We start from the raw sequence: 14,978 nt of genomic DNA, 5'->3' as shown, positions 1-14,978 counted from the left end.
GGTGAGTAATGTATGTCATATATATTCCTGCAAGATATGGCCATCAGTTAAAATCTGTAAGGTTACTTTGCACCTGACCAAATTATGCTCCTCCAAGATAAAGATTTGCAATGTATCTCTATTTCAACATTTACCCATCTATGAATACCTGGGGGCATGGAGAGGCATAATATCTGAAGAAAGACTTTGTAGGCTGTGCCAGCAGGCAACAGAAAATAGCAGTCATTTATTAACACAATGGCCAATGCTGCGGCTCAATTACCAGAAGGGTTGCATGAAATTTGTAACAGATGATGGAATCCAGTCCCACCAATTTTGGAGCACTGTCTTTTGCGCAGACCTGCTGGTGATTGTGGCAGCGGCTACAATGTATGGAGAGAAGTCTGTGTATGGTTCGATGTTGGAACCTAGCATATGTAAACATATGTTGGCATCGATAGTCTTCAGAATAGCAGCTTTATATATCTGGAAGGAGAGGACTAACATTGGTGAAGACTTCATTGTGATTGTTGATATTAATGGTGAGATATATCTGGGACATTTCATTCTGCTTAATGACCTTTACAAACTTTCTTTAGACTGGTGTGAAGTGATGGAAGGTATATGAATTTGCTTTTAATTGTATTTATTTGATGAAGATGAATTGTATTGGTAATGAAGCTTAGTAGTCATTGAATGTTTTACTTTTCAGGATGATTTTATTGCTAGTAGTTGATGAAGATGAATTGTATTTATAATAATTGCATTTGTAATGATTATTTTACTGCATTTTAAGATTTGTATGCGTGTAATTCTGTTTAATATAGTGTTGAAGGTTGGTTTTGTCTAACCAAAATACCACTTCAATGTTTTTTAAAAAAAAAGTAAGGTACCTTTTATCCAATACATTGTAATTTGTAATTTATGTCCACCATGTTGCTCTTAACCCGATCAGAGACTCTTCAAGACTGACTACTTCACAGTCAAGCTGCTTTGTTGCCCAGTTTCCCAATTTCGTATAAATTCACCAAACACTGAAACACAACCAAATCCAAAATGTGACTAACTCAAACCCCTCACCTTGAAATAACATTTGAAATCCTAATTTTGCTCTTCCATCAGTCTCTTCCCTCACTCCAGAGTATTTGTGTACAGCTGGATAAGCATATTATTCGATTAAACGTGGCTGCCTGACTTAATACGCAACATGATGATGTCATCAGCATCACTGTGACATAATCTACGCTCATAAACATCGCTGTTTATCAATCTTCTAATATCCTATGGATTCAAATCCACTACTTTGATATATTCATATCCCCTTGATTTATTATTTTCTTTTTTGGTATGAAATGTATCTTTATGATCCCACATTATTGGCGTAAGTAATTATTTTTTTCTGTACTTTTATAATTTGTATCAATATCGCATGTTTTTTGTGGACAGGTTTTATGGACCTTGCCAGAAATAAATCTTATTTAAAAAAAAAAAAGTTCTACTTATAGTATTCTAACTTAATGCATATGGCTTGTTAAATAAGTGCATTTATCTGTGTGGACAATCTCTTGTGTATGTGTGGCTAATTTAGGTAGACTTTTGTGTTAAATCCTGCAAGTCCTCCAAATTTGGCTTCACAGAACAATAATTATAAACCACCCTCCCTACTTTCATAGCTTGCCAGATTATAAGGAGTAATTTGCAAACGTGGCACATTTAGCATTGCAAAAAACCTGAAGGCTGACTAGCACTACAGTGCATGTTGGCTGTTTTGTGTAGATTCTGGAATACTGCAAGAATCACCCCCTACTGGGTGTAAACAGAAGATTGACTGTCTTTGTCAAGTTTCATATTGCAGTATTTTCTTTTTGTTCATAGTTTATGAAAACTGACAAACATGACACTTTGTGTTTTGTTTGTTAGGGTTTACATTCAAGGCTGGATTAGAATATTAAATTAACTTTATTGGAAAGGGATATTTCTCTTTGAAAAGAATTCAAGGTTCCCACATAACCATAGAGATTATTCTGTTAACAATTATTGAAATCCTCATGATGAACTATTAGCTGTAACTAGAGTAGCTTTTCTTGTTTTGCAATTTCCTTTTTTTTATTTGCTTGATGTGATGCTTAATTTAGCAAGGTATCAATAGTGTATTTTAATATCCTATTTGAAATAGAATAAGCATATGTATTCTCTTTTTGCTTGATTTGCCTTTTTATGCTAGCTTCAGGCTCTTAGATCTGCTGCCTTGATCTTGAAACTGTAAGGTGCCCTGCTAAGTACAGCTATAGAAGCGCTTTTGAAAATGGTAACCCTCATTTAATACTACCACGCTTAACATTACATTTACTTCATTTAAAATGCAATTTAAACAAAGATATATATTTTATTTTTGCGCAGTTGGTTATTTCTAGCACATTAATTTGTTTTTGCTTATTTCAAACATGGGCATTTACATTTGTAAATGTATTCTACTAGTTGAGCCTTTAATTACTAATCTATCCAATTATTTTTTTCAGCTTAACCATTGAGGTTTTAAGAGCAAAGGGTCCCATTGTTGAAGAAAATGATCCAATCTTTGAGCGCGGATCAACTACTACCTATTCAAGCTTCAGGAAAAGTTCCTACTCCAAGCCATGGTCAAATAAAGGTTTGCCATTTTAGGATTTAATTTTAAAGTATAAAAAAAGATTATAATGTAGCTAAATTTAGTATTCAATCGCTTATTATTATTTTTTAACTTTATTTTAGACGTTTTAACGTAACATTACAAACGTCAACAATGCGCCTGGTGGTACTTGCCCCTCCATTCCCCCGACAGCCAAGTGTAAGGATTTGCATACTACAGATGATGGAATAGCATGTTTGGACTGAGCATTCACCAACGCAAAAAAAATGTTTGTTCGACGTTTTAGTTTTTGTCTTGAATCGTGTGCTAGAGCTCAATCTGAAGTGTTTAATAAGTGGTTCATATAGGGTCCCCATATGCCCAGGGGTCTCCCGTGTAAGGGCAAGGTCTTGATAAAGTTCCAAATCCTGGCTGTAAGTAACATCCTGTAGCCAGGCTTGCAGTGTGGGAGTGGGGGGGACTCTTTCCCCAGGTCATGGCCACTCTCCGTCTTGCCAATACCAGTAGAAGGCCAGTCAATCTCTTCAATGATAAATGCTAATTTTTTGTGTACCCCAGTAGTGCTACTTTAGGGTCTTAACCAATGTTCGCGTTGATTGAGGAGGTCCGTTCCGTTACTGCTGTCCAAAAGTGGTTAATTGTTAGACATTCCCACGCTAAGTGTAGGAAATCTGCCGGGGTAGTGCTGCACCGTTCACAAGCTGCTGATATGCTTAAGTGATGTTTATGTACTCTGGCCGGTGTGTGCTATACTTGGTGAACGAAGGTAAAGTGTATTAGCTTATATCGAGAGTTTAGGGACAGTTCCTGCGTCTGTCTCAGGATTTAAGACCAGTCCTCATCTGATGGCTCGACCCCCAGCGATTTGTGTTTTTTTTTTGTGTATTTTTTTTTTTTTTTCCCATCTCGACTTTTGAGCTGTTGGCTGGCCCTTGATGTCTGACAAAAGACTGTTATAGATAGTGAATACTAGCCTGCCTTCTCCCTGAGACTGAATCACTCCATGCAAGAGCTGCCATGTAGGAGGTTGTGCCGGGATTCAATCACTTATTCGTTCAGAAAATAAAAAGATGGGGGGAAAATGTTTGTGGGTCACATTAGCGTATACAATTACATGGAATGGAGAACCTCTGCCTGTTATAAAGTTTTCATCAGTAGTACTCGGAAGTTGATTTGAATATAACCTTAATTTACAACTAAAAATACTTTTTTCTAAAAAGAAAAAAACATGCTAAATACCACTTTGGCTGCCTCAGATGCCAATCTAACAAAGGCTAAACTGTGTTTACCCTAATCGCTCACTTTTCAAAGACCACAACATAACATTTTACTTTTAGGCATGTGTTCATGTTATTGTCTCAAGCGGTGAAGTCTATAAACTGGATGCACACATTAGTTTTTATTTTAATTTGATCTTGTATGATTTGTTCATTTCTCTAAAGCAACAATATTCTCCAGCATGGGGTCTGGCATGGATTCACATGCTCGTGAATATTCCCTGTCGCCAGGCAGGGAATCCTCGGTATAGAAAAAATAATCAGTATCGGGTTCGTTTCTGATCTGTCTTTCTTAGTAGAAACCAATCACTGGTCTCTGGGTCATACTGCCCCCAGCCAATGACTGCCCTCTCCCTAAGCCCCGCCTCTGGCAGCCATCCTCAGATTTTTACCACACGTTCAAGTGTTGGGAGTCCTCGTGCTGTAGCTCTCGAGCTTTTACTGCGTTTTCACGCTTTTTCAGGAGATTTTTTCTCATTTTTCGGTTAAATAGAGCCTCAAGCTCCACCGTTTCTACATCCGATCAACGGGGAACCGTTTCGGAGTTTTCTACGCCCCTCAAGGGTGAAGATTCCGTTGAGTTATGCTTTTGGAGGATTCCAGAAGTTCCGAGGCCTACCCCGGACATGGCCCAGGAGAAAGGAAGCTCGACGCCCGGGAAGCTGTTCAGGACCTGCCCTGGATGCCAGCTTCAGAATGTTTTCAAGGAGGACGAGCATTCGTTATGCCTCTGCTGTCTCCATGAGGACAAGACGCACACGGAGAAGGACTGTGCGTTTTGTGGGAACATGTCGGAGCGGACCATGAAGGATCGCCACCTCCGTCTCGCCAACTGGCTGGAAGGGAAGAGCCCATCAGGCGAGAAGAAGAAAAAGAATTCTGAGCGATCTTCTAAGTCCTGTGAGGGCGCCCCGGCGACGGGGGCCCAACAAAAGGCCAAGGACCGCGGGCACCGGGAGCGCCGAACGGTCGGGCTCTTTGGCTGCCAGGCAGGGCGCATCCTCCCCGGCGCCATCAACCATGAGCCAACGCTCTGGCTCGGGTAAGAGGAAGTCCGAGAACCCGGCGAAGCTTCTGGAGAGGCCCCGGTCCATCTCGATTCCGGCAGAGGGGGGGAGCGAGGCTCGGACCCTCCCCCCAAGGTGAAGGCCCCAGGCGTACAGAAGGTGACGATGGCCTTAATTCACCCTGCTAAGACCTCGATTGAGGATGTCGCAGCGGCCCTGGCTCAGCCTGTGGAGGCTACGCCAGTGGAGGCAACCTCAGGACCCAGAGTCTCCCTGCCACCGCGGAGGGAGTAGTCTTTCAGGCCCATTGAGAAGACCCCCACAAAGTCCTCGTTCGAAAAGGTGGGGGAGGGGCAGGTGGCCATCGTGAATACGGACACGACCTCTGAAGAAGAGCTCATCGAAGTCGTTGAAGAGGCCCAGCCCATCGGGAGGGATCCCGACGAGGGCAACGACGAGAGCGACGGTGTCGCCGACGAGGTTCCTCAAGAGCCCTCACACCCGTCGTTTCCGGTGCCGCAGGACACTTCGGCGGCCATTTTGTCAGCGATTCAGTCCTTCTGCTCGGAGATGAGGACAAGGTTACCCCTCCCCCTGACGGAGGTACCTGAGCCAGACCCGACGGGGGAACCGGAGCCGGGACCTTCGAAAAGTCCACCGCATAAGAGGGCGCATCCTACGCCACCTCTCCCACCTCTGCGGCCTACTCTGCCTTCCCCCCGGTCTACTACTCACGGGGATGATACAGGCACGGACACGGCTACGACAGGTACAGATGACGACGGGACGTGTCCCCCGTCGCCCCGTGTCCCCTGTCGCCCCCTGCTCGGGCGTCCCCGCCCGACGAGATTCGATCCTTTCATGCCATGATTTCCAGGGCATCTGAGCTCTGCCAGCTCTGCCCAGAAGAGAAGAAGGAAGGGTTCCTTTACCAACAGCGCAAGGCTAAAAGGAAGACGGTCCTCGCCGTACCACTTCTTGATGACATCTGGGATGAGGGGCTCTCCCTCCTCAAGAACCCTGCCATGGCTCCGGCAAAGATGAACCGGTACGAGAAGAAGTACTGGGTCCCGACGCTGCCCCCTTGTGCCTTCGGGCGCAACCTACCCCGGATTCGGTCGGTTCGGTGGCGGCAAAGAAGAAAGCTGGGGGGCATCGGCCTCGACATAAACTTCCCCGCCGGACGGCGAGGGCAGGAAGCTGGACACGATGGGACGACGGGTCATCTCATCCGCAGCGACTACTATCAAGGTGGCCAACGCCCTGGCTATCGTAGCCCGCTACGACAGGGAGTTGTGGTTCAAAATCGCCCCTCTGTTGGACTTCCGGACGGCAAAAGGATTGAGGCCCTTGAAATCCTACAGGAAGGTGAGATTGCTTCTGACCACGCCATCATGGTGGCAACAGACATCGCTGACACCGGTTTCCGTCAGCTGGGCAACAGCGTTTGCCTGAGACGACGAGCATGGCTCAAGGCGACGGATTTCGGCCAGGACGTACAAACCAAGGTTTTGGACATGCCCTTCGACGGGAACAACCTGTTTGGGAAGGCGGTTGATGAGTCCCTTCAGGACATCAAGACAGACACAGAGACTGCCCGGGCACTGGGAGTGCTCCAACAACGACGGCCGTCCTTTCGGAGCTCCAGAGGCAGACAAGGTGCCTCCAAGGGATCCGGAAGTGGCTCCTCCACGTACCGCCAAGCGGCAAGATCTTCGTCCTAGGCACCGGTGGCCAGGAAGGAAAATCACATCCCTCAACTACTGTTGGAAGTAAGGGCGATGCTCAAGAAAGGTGCCATCGAGCTCGTCCCAAAGAGGCTTCGGGGCTCCGAAGTTTACTCAAGGTACTTCCTCGTAAAAAAGAAGACAGGTGGATGGAGCCCCATCCTGGACGTGCGATGACTGAACAAGTACATCAAGGCACAGAAGTTCCGGATGATCACCCTCCAGCACGTGCTGGGACAGCTGGAAGAGGGCGATTTCCTGTCGTCGTTGGACTTGGAAGATGCGTACTTCCACATCCCCATTCTAAAAAGACACCGAAAGTTGCTCAGGTTCGTGGTCCAAGGGCGGCACTACCAGTTCAAGGCCCTCCCGTTCGGATTGAAGTCGGCACCCAGGGTGTTCACCAAGTGCCTCGCACCGGTGGCGGCTGCGCCTACAGGGGATCCACGTCTACCCCTACCTGGACGACGGGCTCATCCGCGCAAGGACAAGGGAGCTCGCCGCGGAGCACACTGCGAAGACCGTCCAGCTGCTCACGGACCTGGGATTCTACAACTTTCCAAAATCCCACCTGGTTCCGTCGCAAGTCGCCCTGTTTCTGGGAGCCAAGCTCGACACAGTGGCGCGGCGGGCCTCGCCGTCGGAGGAAAGGACCAGGACCATTCTGGGCAAGGTGCAGCGTCTACTGGCCACGGACATGGCCAGGGTAAGATCTATCAAGTCCCTCCTGGGGAGGATGTCCTCCTGCATTTATCTGGTGCGCCTTTGCAGGCTTCGGATGCGCCCCTTACAAGAGTTCCTCGACGCCCGCTGGGTCCAGTCGACGGGCAGCTTCGAGGACAGGATCCCTCTCAGCGAGACGTTCCGTCATGCGATCCAGTGGTGGGGTACCCGCTCTCATCTGTCGGCGGGCACAGACTTTCAGACCCCAGCTCACCAGGTGACAGTGACGACGGATGCCTTCCAGGAAGGTTGGGGAGCGCACTCCGGAGATCTTCACGCGAGAGGCCTTTGGCTCCCGGAGGAGAAGTCACTCCACATCAACATCTTGGAGCTCCGCGCAGTGTTCTGGGCCCTCGGGTATTTTCTTGCGTCCCTCAAGGGCAAAGTGGTGAGGATCTTCACCGACAACTCCACCACGATGTTCTACATCCGGAAGCAGGGCGGAACCAGATCCCCTGCCCTATCCAAGGAAGCCCAGGATCTGTGGCATTGGGCCGTCGCCCAAGGGATGTTTCTGGTGCCTTTTCATCTGGCAGGAATAAACACCATTGCCGACTCACTAAGCAGAGAGCTGCGCTCGTGCCACGAGTGGGAACTACGCCAGGATCAAGTGGATCGACTCTTCCGTCGATGGGGCGAACCCCAGATTGATCTCTTCGCGACAGCGACGAATTCCAAGTGCCGGAGGTTCGCCAGCAGGTTCCCCCAGCCGAGGAGCATGGGCGATGCTTTCTCGTTCCCCTGGGACGGCCTATTTCTTTATGCGTTCCCTCCGCTGCCGTTGCTGCTCCGGCTCATCAACCAGCTCAAGAGGTCCTGGTGCAGGATGATCCTCGTCGCACCGGCGTGGCCAAGACAGATCTGATTCCCGGACCTTCTGGACTTGTCAACGTCCACACCAGTCAAGCTGCCGACGGACGCAGATCTTCTCTGCAGAGAAGGAGGCGCCATTCTTCACCACAATCCGGAGTCGCTGAACTTGCAGGCCTGGCTCCTGCTGCACTAGAGTTTGGAGGGTACGATATCCAGGCCGACTGCAGAGAGGTTCTTGCAAAGGCCAGGGCGTCCTCAACTCTCGTGCTACGGACATAAATGGAAGAGGGTTTCTGTCTGGTGCCGTGCACAGAATATTAACCCTCTGCGGATTACGGCCCCTCAAGTATTGCCGTACCTACTGTCATTGGCCAAGGCTGGACTAGCTCACGCTTCCATCAAGATACATCTGGCCGCCATCTCACGATACACCAGAACTACGGGACAGACGTCCTTGTGGTCTCACCGACTGGTGAAGGAATTTATGAAAGGATTGTTCCGATCATTCCTGCCGGTGAAGGCCCCTGCCCTGGCGTGGGAGCTCAACGTGGTGTTGACCAGGCTCATGGGGGCCCCATTTGAGCCTATGCATTCGGCACCGTTGAAGTTTCTGTCGTGGAAGACAGCGTTTCTCGTGGCCATCACCTCTGCACGACGAGTGGGAGAGATCCAGGCCCATCTTGCAAGCCGCCATACTTGACGTTTCACGACACGAGGGTGGTGCTGAGGACGCACCCCTCCTTCATGCCCAAGGTGCTGTCGGACTTCCACCTCAACGAACTCTTGGTGTTGCCAGTTTTCTTCCCGTCTCCTTCGTCGCCGGCTGAAAGGACTCTGCACTCGCTGGACGTAGCTAGAGCGCTGAAGTTCTATGTGGACCGCACGAAGAGTTTTCGGAAGACATCACAGCTGTTTGTGAACATTGGGACTGTGAATCAAGGGAATGCTCTCTCGAAGACTTCCATTTCCAGATGGCTCTCCGGCTGCATCATGCACTGTCACCGGTTGGCAAACCGACCGCTCCCCGGCCGTCCGGGAGCCCATTCGACCAGAGCGATCTCTGCTACCACGGTGTTCCTGTCTGGTGTGCCCCTGTTGGACATCTGCAGGGCTGCGATGCGGAGGTCGACGCACACCTTCACAAGATTCTACTGCGTCGATCGGGACTCCAGGGAGGAGTCCAGGGTCGGCCAAGCAGTGCTGCGCAACCTGTTCGCTTAAGATGAGCCTGGTGAGGAGGTAAGAGATGCTTAATGTTGAGTTGTTGTATTGCTTAATGTTGAGCCTGTTGCCACCTCCCGTGGTTGTGCATGTGTCCTGCTATGTATTCTTATATTCATGAGCATGTGAATCCATGCCAGACCCATTCTGGAGAAGGAACAAGTTACTTACCTGTAACTGTTGTTTTCCAGCATGGGTCTGGCATGGATTCACATGCGAACCCTCCCGCCTACCCCTCTGCGGCTCTTCACTTGGTCATACTGCCACTTCACGTGCTACCAAATCTGAGGATGGCTGCCAGAGGCGGGGCTTAGGGAGAGGGAAGTCATTGGCTGGGGGCAGTATGACCCAGAAACCAGTGATTGGTTACTACTAAGAAAGACAGATCAGAAACGAAACTGATACTGGTTTTTTTTTTCTATACCGAGGATTCCCGGCCTGACGACGGGGAATATTCATGAGCATGGGAATCCATGCCAGACCCATGCTGGAGAACAACAGTTACAGGTAAGTAACTTGTTCCTTACACACCCTCTGTAGGGAAATAAATAGTAGGTGCCCTTTTGTGTCCCTCAACTTGGCTTCCAAAAGGTGTTGTGACCCATTTCTGCAGGTTAATGTGTGAGGGATAGCTCTTTGTGTAGGTTTGAAATGGGTTTTATATAGTGGTTGTCAAAATTGGAAGCAAAACTTTGGCGACCTACATTGGAACTCTCTCAGGCCACACCTATTGAGGTGATCAGATGTGAACTAGGGTTGGCCTCAATGATGGTTCTAAGAAAAATTGCAGCTGGTATTTTAATGCTGAAAATGTTGTGTACTCAGGATAAGGAGCAATCTTTATACTTGATTTTTAAGCATATTGCTGAAGAAAGAAATACCTCTGATAGTAATAACCTTATGGATAAAGTAAGCTAGAATGTTTTTTGATTATAAAATAAGAGAAAGGGGGTTTTTTGTTCCTGGCTATCTTGCTTTTATGTTTCAAAGAATTGTTCTCACACGCTGTTGACTGCAATGTAATTTCGCTTTTATTTGTGCAAGTGGTTGGTTTTTGTAGTATACATATAGTACATTAGGGGGTTCTTGAGTCCCCTTGTTGTCAGCCGACACGTGTTTCGACCCGGAGGCCTTTATCAAGGCTGATTTATTATTCAAAACCATGTGTGGTGATAATTAGTGACAGTTATTGTGACGTACATAATAGGTATAAGTGTAAAGTGAGTGGTGTTGGGTGATAGTGAAGGTGCAGATTATCAGAATGCATATTAGAACATCAATACATTGTATACAATATGAGCCGTTGTGGCGGCAGAGGGAAAAAAGGAGAAGGGAGGGAGAGACAAAAGGGTAAGCAAAGAGATTTGGAGGGTCCTTATGTATCCTGTTTGGAGTTGGTGTGGCCTCTTACCTATTGATACTGGTTTGTAGCCCCCCTGTGGGGTCCTGGTTGATGAGTCAGGTGCTTATGCTGCGGTTACAGTGGCTCCAGTTGGGCCCTGAAAAACAAAGAGGGTTCTGATGTATGGTTGCATCCTGTCATGAATGGATAGTACTGTGGGGTGAATCAGTCCGCGACTAAAGGCATTGAAGGTCCGGGGCGTTGTCCCGATTTGGCGTTGGAGAGGTGCTGGGCAACCCTGTTGGGAAGAGCATGAAATTGCGTGGTGCCAATTGGCTGTGTCATTGTATTGGGCTGCTGGGAGATCTTGTGGGGGCAGGTCGTGTCTGGGAGATTGCAGGGGGGCAGCGGTTTGCGCCGACTTGTGTGGCGACTTGGGAAGGTTAAGGATATGTCTTAACTGGGCCGAAAGATCACTGAGTAACTGTTAGACTAAGCTTTAGGATTAATGCACCATGTATTTATTTAATTAAAAGAAATAACATTAATACCAGATGATTCATTTTACAGCTTAGCCTCGACCAATTGCCTACTATAGTCCGTTTGGGGGCCTGGACTCAAAATTCCTCTATCACAAAGAATATGTAGAATCTGTAAAAAGGCGTTGGAAACCTCTCATTTACTAACAGCATGTCAAACATTGAGTTGTATAGAAAAAGTTATACAGACTATTTGAACATTGATAACTGGAGTTCGTGCAGATATGGGCCTATATATACTCTGGTCTAAATCTGGTCCTGAATTTCAGAGGTTACCATCTGTGGCTTTATTTGATGCAAATTTTTCAAAATTGTGAGAATTGAGACATGATTTTAGTCGATTGGAAGTTTATGAAAAAACAGTTTATGTAATATGAAATTATATTTTAGAATAAGGAATTATTTAATCATTTAGAGTATGAAGGATTGACTTTTACGGAATTTGCTGAATTCTTGTACATTGATGTTGGTAATTTGGAATTGTTTTGAATTGTCTTTTTCTATTGTGATTTATGTGTGTTTAAAGGTTTTTGTTTAACCATATTAACATGTAAATAAAATAATTAAAAATAGTCTACATCTAATTGGGAAGCAACAGTGGCTGTACATATACAGTAAGTGGGTACAGTAATACCACATATAACTTCAGTTAGAAGGAAAGAATATTAATGTTGCAGTTTGGAGATGGACAAAGGGTTACAGGCAAGGGCATAGAAATCAAAAAATGAAAAAGCAGACCCAGTCTGAGAGATTTCAGATTATCCTCGGTCCATGAGATTTTTTTTGAAGAGTTGGGTTTCCTATACTTTACTGAATTGTAGGAGAGCTATTCTGATGCCAAATGTGCATTGAAGGGTTTGCTTCCTGTTTCTTCTTTTTGCAATTCCTGTTTTGCAATCTGGTGAAGTTAAGGCTTCTGGTGTTGTCTGTTTGTCACTAAGGCAAGCAAGGTATTCGTGTTTTAGTGCCTTGTAGGTGGTGCATGCTCTCTTGAAGATGATACAGGCCTGGAGGGGCAGCCATTGTAGTTCCCTTAGAGTGTGGTATGTTTGCTCTTCCTCTGTCCTTTGATATATGGTGTTTGGGGCACCTCTATAATAGGGTGTTTCCACCTTTCAGACGAGAGATGATTAGTACTTGGACAACATGCCTGAAGTCTACATCAGGAAGGTAGGACTTGATAATCTGGAGGTGTGTTTGGTACCATATGGTTTTCCTCTTCGTGTTGATGTGAGTCGTGAAGTTGATGTCTCGGTCAATGCACAATTCTAGTGCTTTGGCATGATTGGTGATGTGGATTTGGAGCCAGCGTTTTTCATGTTGATGAGCCTTGTTTGGATTTGTATTTGTTTTATGTTTTGGACTAGGTGGATTAATCCTGTCATTGAGTTTAGTTTCATTCATAATGTAGACTTCCAGTCTTGCATAGTGATGCATTGTCTAGAGTCTGTCCTGGCTGATGTGATCTTCAGATATACACAGTTGTAGGAAAGACAATAACCAGTGTCGAGCCCTGTACAGTCTTGTGTGAAGAATTGTAGTGACTAATGTAGTATATATATTTCTGATGTTTGTTAATCTGCTTAGAATCACATGCTGTGCATAGGTCCGACATCCAGTGGTCACTGCGGAGTATTGCATTTTGTTTTTCGTAGTCGAAAAGGGGACGTCGACAAGGCGTGTCTGTACACTATCCCTATAGTGACGTGCGTTGTACCCACAATCCCTCACGCGTCGAGGTCCCTCAGATTGTTTTTTTCCGCCCAGTTTCTGGTCGCCTTTCGCGGAGCTCCTAGAGAGACATTGCTATACTTACCACGGACCTCGGTCCTTTTGTCATAACTTAATATACTGATAACGATCCCTCCCGCTCTACGTTAGCTGTGAAGCTGTTTCTCCGCCGAACTGATTTTCGACGGAGAGGAAGAGCGGAGGAGATCCTTCGGCGCTGCCGAACACGTGGCCTGGCCTCGACGGCCAACTTACAGTAGGGAGAGTGGGGGTTAGAACTTTGTCTCTTCTCTTTGAGAATGTCTTTCTTTCTCCCTTTTCTTTCCCTTGGGGTTGTTATCGCCAGCTATTATTGCCTCAGCTATGGAGAGGACACCATTTAAGTTTTGCCCACGCTGCAGGGGCAAATATACTTGGAAAGATAAGCACAAGCTCTGTAATCGTTGCTTACCCCTCGATCACATAGAGAACAGCTGCGCAGCCTGCAAGCTCTTAAAACCCAGGACTCTTAAAGAACGTAGGGTTAAGAGGTGGGCGGACTACGCGATGTCGAAGTCAGTTTCCTCACCCGCTGCCGCTGTTACTGAAAGTGACGAGGAGTGCGATAACTCGACGTCCGTTACGGAAGTCATGAACCCCCAGAAGGAGTGCTCCCGCTCCTCGTCGTCCGTCCCCGGCCCCGACGGGCTCGGCTCACGCCCTGCTTATGGGGATGAACACCCCGGCGACAAGGACGCACACAAACCCCATAAGGCTAAACACACTACCCACGGCTCTTCTTCGTCGAGAACGAAGGATCCATCAGCGCCGAAGGGGACGCAGGGCACTCCGGCGTCTACCGCAGACCGTAAAGGTCACAAGCCCCACCCGCAAACGCAGCCGCGACCAGCGATTGGGCTTCCATCTAACACGGGCGCTACCCCAAAAACATCCGACGCAACGCTCCATAGAGCGACCGTCGAGGTACAACGCGCAACGCACACAACGTCGACACCAGAGCCCTCGACGGACAAAATCGTGGCCGAGAGCCTAGCGAGAATTGTCGCCGAAGACAAACGTACGCGGACGACGAAACAAACGTCGAATACCGTGTCGAAAAAACACAAAAGTAGCCAGGAACTGCCCCTTTCTCCAAAGGACGCTTCCGAACTACCTGAAGGCTTTTCAGAAGGAGACGGGAACCTCTCGTCGACGTTGTGGGAGCGTTTGAAACGATTCGAAGGCGAAAACACTAATTTCCCCCCTCTAGACTATTCAGGGGTACCCCATGAGACCCTTGAAAGACTCCATTCTTGCATGGAGAAAATGGAAAGGTTTCTAGGAAACCAAGACCCACCCACTCACAAAAGACAAAGAGAATGGCCCCAGGATGACCCTAGAGTCAAGATTCCAAGGCTGGTTGACCTCACTGAGGAGGAGCAATACCTCCAAGAAGATGAGGAGTGTTTGGGTGGAGAAGAAGAGGTAGAACTTGAGGAAGAGGGGTTCGAAGAAGATCCTTACACCACTGCTACAGGGTTTGAAGAGGATACAGCTACCTCGCAGCCCTGGCATTCACCGTCAGTGCAGCCTTGGCAATCTCCATCAGTACATTCAGACCCTGATGACTTTCTCCCTTCTCCTCTCAAGGATTCACATGGGAACTCCTCTCCCATAGATGACCAACCTTCCCTCAGTGCACTATTGCGCAAGGCAGCAGCGCATTTTGAGATTGATACAGGGGAAACTCTTCCAGACATTGACTTTGTAGAAAAAGTCATCAAAGAAAAAGCCCCTGTTAGCCAATCTATTCCACTCCTGGCTTCTATTAAAAGAAGAATTTCTCCTTCCCTTACTAACCCAGCTTTAGTAAGAGGGTTCAACCCTAGAATAGAAAAGCTCTTCAGCCCTTCATCCTCTGACCCTTTATACATCAGAGGACACTCTATTCCGGACTCCCTTGTGGTTACCAACACAAGAAAAAGAGCAGGGGTGCCACTATCCACTAGTG

General features: G+C 47.3%; 1 protein-coding gene across 5 annotated transcripts in view; it reads left to right on the top strand.

Annotated features, from left to right (window-relative positions):
- BDP1 (BDP1 general transcription factor IIIB subunit) overlaps window positions 1–14,978 on the top strand; it is a 2,223,165-nt gene that overhangs the window by 408,716 nt on the left and 1,799,471 nt on the right. For all 5 annotated transcript variants that reach the window (XM_069627521.1, XM_069627519.1, XM_069627520.1 and 2 more), the window contains exon 6: window positions 2,499–2,629. In XM_069627521.1, coding sequence (XP_069483622.1) covers window positions 2,499–2,629 — 131 coding nt within the window. The remainder of the gene's footprint in view (window positions 1–2,498; window positions 2,630–14,978) is intronic.

This window comes from Ambystoma mexicanum, chromosome 6p, assembly GCF_040938575.1.
Source record: "Ambystoma mexicanum isolate Mex_15411 chromosome 6p, UKY_AmexF1_1, whole genome shotgun sequence".
In the NCBI taxonomy this organism is placed as follows: domain Eukaryota; kingdom Metazoa; phylum Chordata; class Amphibia; order Caudata; family Ambystomatidae; genus Ambystoma; species Ambystoma mexicanum.
The sequence above is the reverse complement of the archived record's forward strand: the minus strand, read 5'-3'. Positions and strand labels throughout refer to the sequence as shown.